The following is a 14,014-nucleotide window of genomic DNA, read 5'->3' on the forward strand; positions in this document are numbered from 1 at the left end:
TAAGCGCGAAGAACATGATATTTAATAAATAAATGTAACACACAAAATGTAAAAAAAAAGGCTCTTTCGGGCGTAATATAAAATCTGAAAGATTTTAGATTTTTTATTTTTTAAAGATTTTGTTCAAAATATTTCTTTTTATTCGTCTCGTTATGAACAGTAAATAAACAAATGAGGTCTATGATATGTCGCAGAACGCACATTTACATTATATCTAACGCGTAAGCTCTCTAAAGGCTACCTCTCTTGCTCTCTCTCTCCCCATTTTAAAATGCTTATGAATTTCCTTATTGTATTTTATAGCCCTTAGCATATTTTGATATATTTGATATTATTTGATATTAAAACCTGAGTTCTTCTTGTATTAATTAAACTGAATTTAGGGTTAGTTTAGGGCTAATTAGATGCGCTAAATGTCTATCAGACTAATTATCTGAGAGGTAGTGCTTGTGTAAAGGATACTTTAAGCGAAGTGGACATTTATATGAGAAACACGTGATGAAAACAATGATAATGAACAAGTGAAAAAATCTTAGAATGCGATTGCTTATGATACTGAGTATCAATATTAGTTTATTCTTTGTCTACTATCCCTTGGCTTTTGGCTGCACTTTAAATTATGAAATTCTATTAAGAATGATTTTAAATTTTCCCTGTGAAATCGTTAAATTTATGAATAAATTAAACGCCTTTCGTTTTTATATAAGTGCGTTTTTATTAGAGGATGAAGCAATAAATAAAAAATGAAAAAACTGAAAACTATTCTTTGCATAAATTTCGCTTTTATACAGCAATAATGCGATTATTCTCTTGAACGATCTTAAATAAAATACTTTATTTTCTAAATCCCAACAATTTTTCTTTACTTGTATTTAATTGCTCTAAACATAAATGAAGATCCTATTCTGCTAGTCATGTCTATCTGTTTGGCGGCCATTTCCCCTTGATAAGTCTGTCTCCTGCCTGCTCAACAGTCATTCACTTATGCATTTTAAAAAAAAAAAATTAGGTTCATTTTAATTTGCTAAATTGGTGAAATTATTTTCATGTTTTGGTTTTGCACTTGATTTGCTTATGCTATCTGAATTTAAATGATATTGTAGATTAGTTCGAAAATTAAATCTTTTATATGTTTGCACATTTTTTTAATTATTTTAACTTTAAATTTGCTTTTTTACGTATATACATGTTTTATTTTACATTTATTTTTTATAGCCTTCAATATAAGTAATTTTGTTTGTACTACACAATATATTGTTTAATACAAATTCTGATAATTATAATACCTATTACTTGTGCGTGTTCACTTTATCAGCAACAAGTTTTCAGTTGAAAATTTGAAAGTTTTTCGGATGATCAATTTTGAATTTCGTGCTAGTTTACAGCTTGTTTATTTCATCATTTATGATAAAAAAGTTTATGTGCAGTGAGTTTGTACTGAAATCTAAGCTTGTTAATCTTTATTATTTAAAAGCATTTTTTTACACTTCAGAAGATAATTCGCTTAAATTATTTAGCATAAGAATTACATACCAAAGGGAAAATAATATACTCACCTCCGTTACCGTCGTTTTGGCTTCAGGTTCCGCTGAATCCTTTTCAGGTGTTGTAGGTCTGTCTTCCTTCTCGGAAGTTTCTTTTTCATCAGTCGAAATTTCAGCTTCTTTCTCTTTCTCAGAAATTTCAGCTTCGTCTTCTTTTTCCGGAACTTCAGCCTTATCTTCCTTTTCAGAAGTTTGGGACTCTCTCTCTTTCTCAGAAATTTCAGCTTTATCCTCTTTTCCGGGAAGGTTGGTCTTATCAACTTCTTTTTCAGAAATTTCGGAATCAGCTTCTTTTTTAGTAATTTCTGTCTCCTCTTTAGAAATTTCGGCCTTTTCCTCTTTTTGTGAAATTTCGGCTTTGTCTTCCATTTGAGAAACTTCGGGTCTTGCTTCTTTATCAAGGCCCTCGGCTTTGTCTTCTTTTTCTGAACTTTCTGGTTTATCTTGCTTTTCTAAGCTTTCGAGTTTACCTTCTTCTTCGGACTTTTCGGCACTGACTTCCTTTTCTTTTTCAGCTATGCTTTCTTCAGATTTGGTTTCCTCATCAGGCTTTTCTTTGCTCGATTCTTCAGAATGTTTATCCAAAGCTTCATCTCTCTTTTCGCTTGCTTTGTCAGATTTATCATCTTCTTTTACTGATGGTGTCGGAGATTGTGATCCTGAAATTTCAGCCGGCTGAGAATCAGCTGTTTCTTTCGCTGCTTCTGAAGTTTTTTCAGTTGGTGCTTTAATGTTATCAACACCTTTAGCCTTTTCCCCATCCGATTCTTTTTCAGTTTCTGGAACTTCTCTTTTAGATTCGATTGTTTCTTTTTCTTTTTCATCTTCAACACCCTTTTCTGTTTTCTCTTCCGTTACCTTTTCAGTTTCTATCGCCTTTTTGCTTTCATCTTCCTTTTCCACTTCTTTATTAATATCCAGGTCTTTCTCCTCTTTTTCTTTCTCTTCGTCTCCTGTAGTGATTGACACTTTCTCTTCTGCTTTAGAATCAGCCACTTCTTTTGTAGTTTCAGATTTATTATCTATGATCTTCACTTCCTCTTTCTTATCTGATTCTTCAGCTGAAGTTTCTGTAAAAAAAGGTCAGCCATTTGTTAAAATGTTTTACTACAGCATGGTATCTTTATAACATTTGACACGATATATGTTATTTATTTTCTTTTGGGGGGATGGTGGTTAAGGGCATGAAAATTGGTGTATGTGAACATTTAGAGCTAATAAATGTCTGGAGTAGAATTGAAATTTCTGAAAATTCATCCTTCTTGTCGACAAATCTGGCAATAAGTTGACTTCTTTCTGTAAAACTTTGTCAAATTCAGTCAATATTAGTTATTCGTTTATTTCTGTGAGGAAAAGGGGAAAAACTGGATATCATGCTCGAATCCACCGAAAGTAAGTTATTAAGGTATTCAGCCCATGTAAATATGTCACTTATCGATTTTTTAGATGTAGAAAAAGAACACGCTATTTTAGTGAGATTCATGATGCTCGGTATTATCTTTTTTAATGTGTATTTTGGAGTTTTTGCTTTCGTCTATCATGAAGTTAAGCAATATACTCTTGGTTAACAGGCCATGTTAAGCGGTCTCTCTAGCGATATTGAAGCTCTCTTTACGGAGCCTTTTAACTGGATCTACTCATATTGTAAACAGTCAGAATGTGTACATCTCCCAGCTTCATTAAGGGTGGTATTTCTCTTTTCATCAAACTGTTTGCAAAGAACATCAGGCAAAAACTAATCAGGTCGGTAAGGTGATTGAGATCGCTAAAGATATCAAACACAAAAAGAGGTTGCTAAGGATATCAAGCACTTCATGGTAATTTTCATTTCAAGCTAGAAGGAAATTACATAAATGAATTCAAAGTTTTGTGATGAGCACATAGATGAGCACAAATTTCATGTTTTTCAGTGCGATTATACATGAATATAGAATAACAGTGCATAAAAAATAGTTGTATAATATATACTATTGTAGCATCTGATGTGAAATCCAAAATTCTGCTATTGTAAGACTATATCTTCACTATAGGGTGACCTCAAGCTGCAACTAGCATCATAATGAACAAAATTACAAAGCATGACTGAAGAAAATTAAGGTTATCATGAGTTAAATTTCACTGAGCACAACAGATTCACATTCTTGAAAATAGTAATGTTAAACGAGGTCGAAAGAAGAACTGAAAATGACAATGTTTTTTTTTTCCTAACAAAAAATCAAAGAATATATAAGTTCTTGGTTCAGATGCAAAGAATACCATAACACCAGCATCATAAAGATTAATCGTCAATTTCTAAGCCACTGGCCAGATTGCCGAAATTGCGTTGAGTTGTCCTCAGAATTGTAGATCGGACACCATTTAAATGTTTTTTAAACCTGTAAGTTCACTTTTTTCGCCAAAAAAATATCGATTAAAAATATCCGTGACTCTTGTCATCAGGTTTGTGCTACTACTTTTGTGTTACATGCTAATGGAGCATGAAAGATATTACTAATGAAATCTGTGCATTGCATGTAAATTAGGAATTTGACACAGGCCCAATGTAACTTTCTTAGGCAATGCGTTATCCCTAAAATTAAAATTTGGTTTTCTAAAGTAGAATATATATATATATATATATATATATATATATATATATATAAGGTGCAACTTATAAAGTCTTTTGAAATTCGGTGCAATTCTGGAGCGCGAAAAGCACTTCAGTTCCATTTTACAGTATATAACGGGCATTGAAAATTAAGTGTAAATCGAAAATATTAAAATTGCTTGAATATGCACATGTTAATTAATTTTATTATGTGAGAGGATAAAATGGCTAGTTGTTTCAAAAAAGAGCTTCTTGATAATAGATTGAAATCTAGATGTATAAATTGAAAAAGTTCTAAATAAGTAACTTAAAACGGAAACAGTGATAGACTGAAGTAAAAATGAATTTTTATTTTTTATTAGTTATCCTATTTTCCTTGCCTTATTTTTGTATTCGTCGTCTGTATGTTTCTGTTTCTTGTATACAGTACTCATGGGATTCTGAAATGCTTTTAACTCTTATCACAGAGTAAAATAAGCAGATTACAATACCAGTTAACTAAGATAACGCCGGATGCAATGCCCGCGGTTAAACAAACATAATTATAAAACACAGCAAAGCAATAAAACTCCCATTGTAATTAACAAGAAAATACTCTTGATAAGAAATCTGTAATTTCAAGCAATATAATCCAGAGACTACATTCATTTGGCTACACAAATTAAATCAGAATTCAAAACAGCAAAAAATCGAAAGAACAATGTTTCTGTTTCTCTTACTGTCGTATTTCGATAATGGTGAATGGAAAATGAAGATTAATAAGTGTATGATTAATTTATTTTTTAGATTTTGCAATTTATTTTTAATAGATGATTTAACAGTGTTTATATATTGCAGATTATGCACAGTTTAAAATGTATATTATTGTGGATCAGAACAATTCCTAAATGTCGTGATTTCAACCTGCTATCACTACTGTTATCCCACGCACTTTCTTCTCCTTTTGTTTTTTCCACATAAATTTGGCTTTTTTCTAAATGTTTGTGAAAGTCGTTTTTAGATTTCTTCTGAGTGAACCAAAAAAAATTTGTTTAAACAAGGCTCGGCTAATTCGACACTTTTACACACGACATTTAATCACGACATTTAATTTTTACACACGACATTTAATCGCCTTCGATTGACATTTACTGCAACACTATAATCATAACTATTTTCATTATGTATTATCTGCAATTCAATGCCCTCGGTTCACGAAGTTTGAAATAATTGACAAAGCCCTGATAAATACCAAAGTTGGAAAATGAATACCTGAATTTTTTCTGGAAGGAGAAAAAAAATTCTGGGGTTGTTTGCCTACAGTAGCATAAAATGAAGCCTTTTCAGAAATTCTTTGTTCTAAGAAGTCTTTATAAATTTTAGAAAGAATATTTAGGCAAAGTTAAAATTTGTATAACATTACTCGGTTTCTTTGTCTACATTTTCACTTTGAAATTTGTGTTCGTTATTTACCTTCGGTGCGCTCTTCCTCAGCCTTTCTTTCTGCTGATTTTTCCGATTCTTGTTCGTCGTTTTGGGACTTATCAGCGTCAAGATCCTTTTTGTCTTCGCTGGTAGTCGAGGTAGCCGATTTTCGTCTTTCTGGAGGCTCATATATAATAGGGTCTGGTATGGAAGACCGGGATACTGCCGATGCTGGTTTACTGTCTTCATCTTTTTGAGATTCATCGTCTTTTTGGCTGATGCCAGAAGATGGCTTACTCGAAGGCGTGGCTGATATTTTAGCTGATGAAGCCACTCTATCACTAGAGGGTGTTCCACTTGAGGGGCTGGCTGCTCCATTTCCCATGATGTTTTCACTCCCTGCATCTTCATCAGTATGGGATTGTAAGGCTTCATCTGTTAGCTCGACTTCCGCACTTGCTTGCTGGCCGTCAACCTTTATTGGGATAAGAAACAGATAATAATATTTACAATTTATATATTATAAATGTATTAAAATAAAAATGTTTATTAAGAGTTAATAATAACGGTAGAATAAATCTTTAAAATCATTGTAAAAATTTACAGAAGTGAAGTAATTAATTCTTTCCATATCATTTTAATAAGCAGTTCTTGTAAAAATTAAGTGTGAAGTTAGAATAGTTTTATAATGACAGCGCGTCATCACGTTTGATGTTTTACATTTTATAAATTATTTATAACTAGAAGATTATTAAATATGATGAACGACATTTCCTATCCTCTTTTTCTCAGCAGAAATACTAAGGATACAATTTTAACAATTAGAAAGTTTTATTTATTTTATTAAAATTAATTCTCATTGCATTACAGTATTTGCAAGTTAAAAGCTTGAGATATTAAATACAATTTCATATCTAAATTTACTTTATTTCTTTCTGGCATTTTCTCAGTCCCTTCTTTATAAAATACAGAAATCGTGTACTGATATTAAGCAAATTCTGGTTATTCTGGTCTAATATTACGTTCAACATTTCAATATTTTATTGATTCAAAACTGAGTGCAAAACATAAAGGGGAAATAAGGAAAGAAAATTTGAAAGTATTCAACTTTTAACATTAAAACAGAGGATTTGCTAAGATTTTTCGTGCTCTCGTTGAGTATCGCAACCTACAAATCTGCTCTTGGGCTCACTACAGCAAACATAGGTTCTTTATTTTTTTTTTATCTTTCCAGCTTTATAACTAAGCATTTTTGTACTTACACCACATAAAATTCAAGCGCAAAATCACAAAATACTTAACAACAGCACATCTTTAGAATTTCCGACAGTGAATGCTAGGCACTGTCATAGATTTTTTTATCTTCACTTTTATTATTTGTTTGATAACTAGCTGCTCGAGTGGCTCGTCACATAAAAGATTTATCCTAAAAAAAGGGAAAAAATCGTATATAGTGATTTGAATGCGTCCAGACTGTGTAATTTCATAAAAATATTTAATATTTGAAAATAGAAATCTCATGATTTAAATGCATTTTTATTTAAGTTAATCAAATTAAAATGTAGACAAAATATTTTAAGAGTTGCGCTTATTACTTTTCAATCACTTGGTTTTGCTACTCAATTATAGCAAAATTAAATATGAAAGTTGTAACGTATACTACGTTAGTAGTATAAACTAACTAGACGTTAAAAGACTTAGGAAATCCCTATGTACGAACAATTCCAGAGAAGGGTGTAAAGAACTCTTAATTCACTCAAATAAAATTCACAGATGATACCGACTAGCACCTACAAAAGACAACGCTTTTAGCTTAACTCAAAAAGGTAACGAGTAACTTTAAATTGAGAATTATTAATTTATCCTAACGGCTTCACAGGTTACTTAAATCTCAGACTCGTAAAAGTTACCGTAACCACGCCGAACAGCAAAAAGCGCTCAACGTCACAGGATTGTAATCGCTAGTAAATCAAATATAGCAACGTGATCCTCAGGTAGGGAGAATACGCGCCAAATTCATCTTCCAGAACCTTCCTCTAAATACTCAATTTTTCTAGTTTATTTAAATAAACGCGTGCTAGCTCATTTACATTCTCTCAAGAAAGCGTAAGTTGAAAGCAAAAGGGATAGAAAAGGTTGCTTCAAATTAAATTTAACTGTTAAGTAAATGAAATAAATCCCCACAAAATTAAATATCTTATGATTTACTGAATGGCAGCACTCTGGTACAGTAAGATGATAAGTATTCTACATAAAGCAGTAACACATTTCTTTCATATAACTAAATTTGTGGACTAAAAGTGAAAGATAAAATATCGGCTGATCTTTACAATATGGTAACTGGTAGTTTGGCGACATTTTGGAGGCGATAAAGGACTTTGGTAATAATGTGAGCAGTACTCAGTTCCGATTACGCATTATTTTGTGTGAGGGAAATGAGAGATCATGTGATATGTCATGTGATATTAATGGACGAATTACGGTTCTTTAATCGGAAAAAGGGGGAAATCGGGAAAAAATATGGAAATTTTGTATTTGCCTTTATTCTGTGTTGTGTGAAACAGTGTTCGTTAATTTTTGGATCCCATGGCCCTAACTAAAGTGAATTCGAAATGGGTATTTAGTGGGATTGAAAGGGGTAATAAGTGTTTCTTTAAGGTTGTGCGAGATAGAAGTAAAGATGTTTTATTAAGTTATTTATTTTACCTGGTACCTTGGTGTGAACTATAAGTATGATTTTAAAGATCCTGAAACAGAAATAAGAAAAGTTTATCGGACACGTAATCAAGATTCTGAAGAAGAATAGGTAAGTTAGTATTTTTAATTATTTGAGGATATTATTTTTATGCATTGTTCTAAATGTAAGGTGGAAGTAAACTAATTTGTGTAAACGTGCATGGAAATAATTTAAATATTTGACACTAAGTATTTGTAAGCATTTGTAATGAAGTAAAGGTATGAATTAGTTAGTGACGTTTGTAATATAATAGATAATGTAAAGGTAAAAATTTTTGGATATTTTATTTATTTTATACGGGGAAATGTTCATATTTGGAAAGGGTATGTACTTTTTCGCGATCAGGTAATTTCATATATGTTCTTTTTACCGGGTTTAAACATTCAGAAAATTGTCATGTATTTTCGTGAAATTTTTCTAATTTATGAGAAAAAAGCAGTGTACATGGATATAGTGAAGAGTGTGCGCAATGCCATTTTTGTGTAATTCTGGGATGTTTTTTTAAGTAAAAATAAGTCGGCGTGTACATGGTTTATGTGTATGTGTTATTTTGAAAAACGCGTAAGGAGTATGGTATTGTGCACTTTTTCCCAATTTTGCAGTGAATATTTGTCATGATTAAGCAGTTTTGTTAGATAAAATTTCTAGCATAAGTGTAATTCGGCTAGTAGATTGTTGGAAGAAGTGTTCAGTAGATAAAAAGAAAAGAAACATGTCTTTATTTCGTGAAGACAAAATGGCGGCGGGAAAAAATAATAGAGGGTTGCTGTAGGAGAGTTGGTCGCCAAATTTTCGCCAAAAAAACGCCAAGTTACCATAATGTAAAGATCAACCAAAATATCTTACATTTTGCCGAATGGCAACAGTCGGGCGTGTAGGAGATAAAAAAAATTATTTCGAACGGTGTTGCCAGTTAACACTTTCAAATCATTCAATGGATCTAGGTGGCGTCGTTTTTCCACATTGCAAGAAACATTACATACGTACGGACTGTACATCATTTTTTTAAAGCAATACTTCGCGATAACATTTGACGCCAACAATATGAGAAGTTAAGTCAGACGAAAAGTGTGTTTCGAGACTAACAACCCCTCCGGTGATAATAAACTTCAAATGACTTAATGATAAATCAGGTTCAACGGATACAGAGCATAATTTAAAACAGTTATAAGGTATTTTTTTCCACCTTCTTGGCGTGTCTTCGTTGTGTGGTGGTCTGCACGCTCAGCGCGTAATTGAGAAGCCCGCGGTTCGATTCCCGCCGAAAGCGTTACAAATTTTTCATCCTTCCTGCTTCCAAAAAATAAATGTCTCTACACAGTTACTAAAATATTGCAAACTATTCAGTCTACATCTAAAATACAAATCAAAATAAAGTTGTTTTCTGTTGCCACTTATCGGATACTATAGTTATTCAAGCTTGAGCACTAAAATTATACCGCTATTGCTAGCACTTTAAAATTACCCCAGGAACGGGAAACCTCACTTACATAAAATCAGTGGTAATTTCCAATTTAGAGATACAAAAGAGATTTTGAGGTTTTTATCTTAGTGGAGGGCAACTACCATGATATATAAAATTCAATATTTACTAATATAAATAACTGGAGAAATGTTTTCGCTAGTTTATTGTAGTATCAAAATAAGACCGCAAGGGTTCGTCGTGATTTTCGGTGCTTCAGTAATTGTGTTTAATCATGTAATATATAATAATTGCAGCGTATCTGGAATAATATTTTTCTGCTTTGCCTGCGCGTAGGATTTATTGTTTATGAATCTATCTTTGTATTTAATGAGATTTTGAGAGAGTTTTGGCCTAGGAATCCTTTCGCAACCTCTCGAGTTTTGAGGTACACTGCGTAGAAAAGAAAAAAAAAAAAAAAAAAAAAAAAAGGACACAATTCTTCATCTCCCGTTTTACTGGGAGGATTGACGAAATTCAAAGTGCGTTTTTCAGTTTTTCATGTCTCGATAGCGCGACTTAGGATATGTATTAGGTTTATATATAGCATTGTCCTAATATAGGTACTTTGATACAAAATCGGACTTTTTCTGAAATGACATGCCATTTTTTTTTCCATATTTCCATTCTACGACTCAAATTATTTCAAACTACCAAGTTTATGTAAAAACGAGTAGATTAAAAAAACATTAGCTCCTGAATGTTAATTCAGTTTGGTATGTTTTTATTAATATCTCTTTTTTTATTACACATACTTGATTCCTTCTTTCAAAGTTTGCAATTTAGGTTCATTCCAAATAAAATTCACTAATTTTTTATGTTGTATTTTTAAATAATTTTTATAAATTTTTAGAAAAAAATTTGAATCATATCCTATAAAATTTTTGCCATCAGCTTACAGTGGATGTATTTCTAGGCACACCTGCCAAAAATTAGCGCTTTTTATTCAAAATTTCTGATGATATACATGAATTTATATATTGGCGCGTTTTGAAATTTGGCATAATTGTTGAAAGCGATAATAACATCTAATGTGGTTTACGCGCTTTGTTAAAATTATTTGAAAGAAGGAACGATGTGACTTTTTTCCGCTCAGACACAATGTAAAAAGGTAGGAACGGCGGAACTTTTTTTCTGCTCCTGCACAATGGAAGGGAAATAGGTTGCCATATATTAAGAAAATCGCCAAGTGAATTATTCTTGGCGGAAACTGAAAGTATGCGCCAACCTAAATTCTTGAATTTCTCTGTAAATTTCGCACCAAATTTTACAAAATTTAACATTTAGGCATAATTTGAGTAGCAGAAATGAAATATAGAAAAAAAATGGTACTTTTTTTAGAAAAAGGCCCATTTTGTGTCAAACTACCTATGTTAGAACAATGCTACATATAAATCTAATATATATCTTAACTCGCGCTTTCGAGACATGATAAAAGCAATTTGAATTTCGTGAATTGGCCCAGTAGAACGGGAGATATGGAAATGTCCCCCTTTTTTTGTGCAGTGTACGTTTTCTTAGGGAGTTTCCACCACCCACATTTAATCTGTGTCTTTTGGTTTGGAGTAACGCCGGGGATCATGATCAACAGCACATTTGCAATACTTAGGCAGATGGTAATAGGCAGATTGTGAGTGATGAAATCGCTGGCAACGACAACGTGGGGTTAGTCCTCGTTTGACGCGGTATGTCTTGGTTTTAATAGTCAGGTATTTGAGGTACTTAAGTATACAGATATTACTCGATTGAGCGTGTGTAGGAAGGATACTTACAGAAACAGGAAGTTTTCTCCCTCTTTCCCATTTTATCGCATAAATTGTTCTTCCTTGAGAACATTACATTCTTTGTTATGTAACCTGAACTGGGTATCGGATGGATAAAGGGGATAAGCAAATGTCTAATAACACATTTCAGATTCTTTATTTCTGGGAGGACATATACATGTTAAGTAAATCGTGGTCGTTAAAAATATCTGTTAAATTTCAGTGTCTATCAGGTTTTGAGGAGGGATTTCATAAAGACCTTCCACTTTCTTTTGGGCGGTAAATTCAGTTACGTTTGTTTTTTCCAAAATTTTCATGGAAGTCTTTCAAGAGTATTTTCCATCAAAGACTGAAATAGGAGGTATTTCTGGCGGAAAACATTCTGGAAATAAGAGGGGAGAAATTTTTCGAATCCCTATTCTTATTATTTGTGAAGTTTTCATATACACCTTTCACAAACAATAAGAACTACTCTTTGGAAGCAGATGACTCGTTAACGTCAATCAAAATTTAGCTCAAGCGAACCTAGCATTTCTAGCTTTTCGGTATTTCTTTAGCCGAGTTAAATTTATTCTGTTGTCGTCAATTTTAATCAATAGTATTTGCTTTTGATCCCTTACTCTTTTGATCCTTTTCTTCGTTTTCATTTTGCATTTTAGTCCAGTTCTTTAGTGGCATGTGTAGATTCATTTTGTTCAATAATCGCAGCGCCTTCTAGTACACTAAACGCAATGCCAAGGGTGATAGAATTTTTATCCACAGAGGTAAAGCTAAGCGGGCACTTGGAACATTTTTGCTTCAATTTTCAAAGTCTATATCCTAAATATTAATGAAATCATAACTAAGAGATCGACTATACTTAAGAAATACACTTAAGAAACATAATGTATACTTAAGAAAACAATCGACCGCATTCGAGTTTAAACCTTGGACTTTAGAAACGAATTCAAGTGACACAGAGAAAATGAAATCTATCATTTTAATTAGAAATCCAAACGCAGATTCTTCTTTAAGTGAAAGCTGCTTATTATGGTCTTTAATGTCCTTTAACCGACTAAACTCAGCAAATATTGCTTTACTATGGGTCATTATCTAATATATTCTAAATCTATTCCAGATAAAAATAATCATATACAAATTAATAATCATCCAAAACAAAAACAATCCAGTCTAAAATTCTGTTCTAACAAAAAGAAAAAATCCACCCAAACCCCAAAGAACTACTTACCTGTGAAGAAAGACGCTACGTACTTGTTTTTACAAAACAGAAATTCAAAGAAAAAGAAATCACAAATGTCTATAAGCAAAATTACAATCCATGTAGCACAGATCAGATAACAACAGGTCCAAATAACAGCAATTCACTTAAATGCAAAGGTCACACAGTAAAATATTTAAAGACTATCAAAACAGCAATCAGAAATAAGCACGCTTATAGTGCGATGTAATTAAGTTGCCGTAGTAATACACTGGATTCAAAATCTATTAAACTCCCTTCATTCTTTAAAGCTCCTTTGTATTTATTATCCAAATGTTTGCCAATATGGAGGCAGAAAATTTTCATCTGAACACAGATAGAATCAAACCGTCTTTAAATACATCAATCTATCATCAACGAACATTTTATATTCAAATTCAAGTTATGTACGAGTATTTGAAAAAAATTTGGACTAAAGCCGTATATCGTTTTCAAAATAAGATTTCATTTATTCATCTCATAAAAACCAATATTTCTTTAATAATATAATATTATAGTAGTTCCTTTTCTCTCTCTCTCTCTCTCTCTCCCTCCCTCTGACTTTTTTTTCTTTTTAGTCCAAAAGGGCAATTTGTCCCGAAGGACTATTAATTTTGTTTTGACATTTTGCGTTGAAAACTTTAAAAGGCTGTATCACTTTTCAAATCATTGACACCATATATTACTGCCTTGTCTTATATTTAAAGAAATTAAATAATGAATTATCTTCATAAATGTATGCATGTTTCTCGCATTGTGATAAAACGACGGTACCTAGAGCCATCAAAATTTGAATAACGTAATCTTCCATAGAATATGGGCATGCGGAAGCCCTAATTTGAATTTGAAATTTGTTTTATTATCAATTTCAGAATTTGTAACACTTTGAACGCATTTTGGATCAAAAAACCTAAACGATTTCAAAGCGATCAATGGCAACACTGTGCGAAAAGAAAAAAAAAATTCTCTAGCGCGCGAGACTCTGTATCGGAAATTCTAAAGAAATGCTCATTTTAAAATTAATTTGCGATATTGCTGTTGAACTGAATTTTATAGTTTGAGTACGTAGAACATGATATTTAATAAATAAAAGTAACAGAGAAAACGTTAAAAAAAACGCCCCTTTGGGCGTAATTTAAAATCTGAAAACTTTCAGATTTTCTCTCTCTCTCTCTCTCTCTTTTTTTTTTTTTTTTTTTTTAAAAAGAAAAGAAAAAACTTCAATTCGGAAAATGGCATGCTTGTTTCTAGTTACTAAAATGCCATTTTCAGCAAAAGAA

At 32.0% G+C, this 14,014-nt stretch overlaps 1 protein-coding gene across 5 annotated transcripts in view; it reads right to left on the minus strand.

The window, feature by feature from the left end:
• The window catches only part of LOC118181845 (uncharacterized), a 430,621-nt gene that overhangs the window by 147,506 nt on the left and 269,101 nt on the right, over positions 1 to 14,014 (minus strand). For all 5 annotated transcript variants that reach the window (XM_085818578.1, XM_085818580.1, XM_085818579.1 and 2 more), the window contains 2 exons: positions 5,584 to 6,010; positions 1,557 to 2,614 (listed from right to left, as the gene is read on the minus strand). In XM_085818578.1, the coding sequence (XP_085674704.1) occupies positions 1,557 to 2,614; positions 5,584 to 6,010 (1,485 nt within the window). The remainder of the gene's footprint in view (positions 1 to 1,556; positions 2,615 to 5,583; positions 6,011 to 14,014) is intronic.

This window comes from Stegodyphus dumicola, chromosome 6 (assembly GCF_044657685.1).
Source record: "Stegodyphus dumicola isolate Sdum_Otavi_A_Nest chromosome 6, ASM4465768v1".
NCBI classification, from domain to species: Eukaryota; Metazoa; Arthropoda; class Arachnida; order Araneae; family Eresidae; genus Stegodyphus; species Stegodyphus dumicola.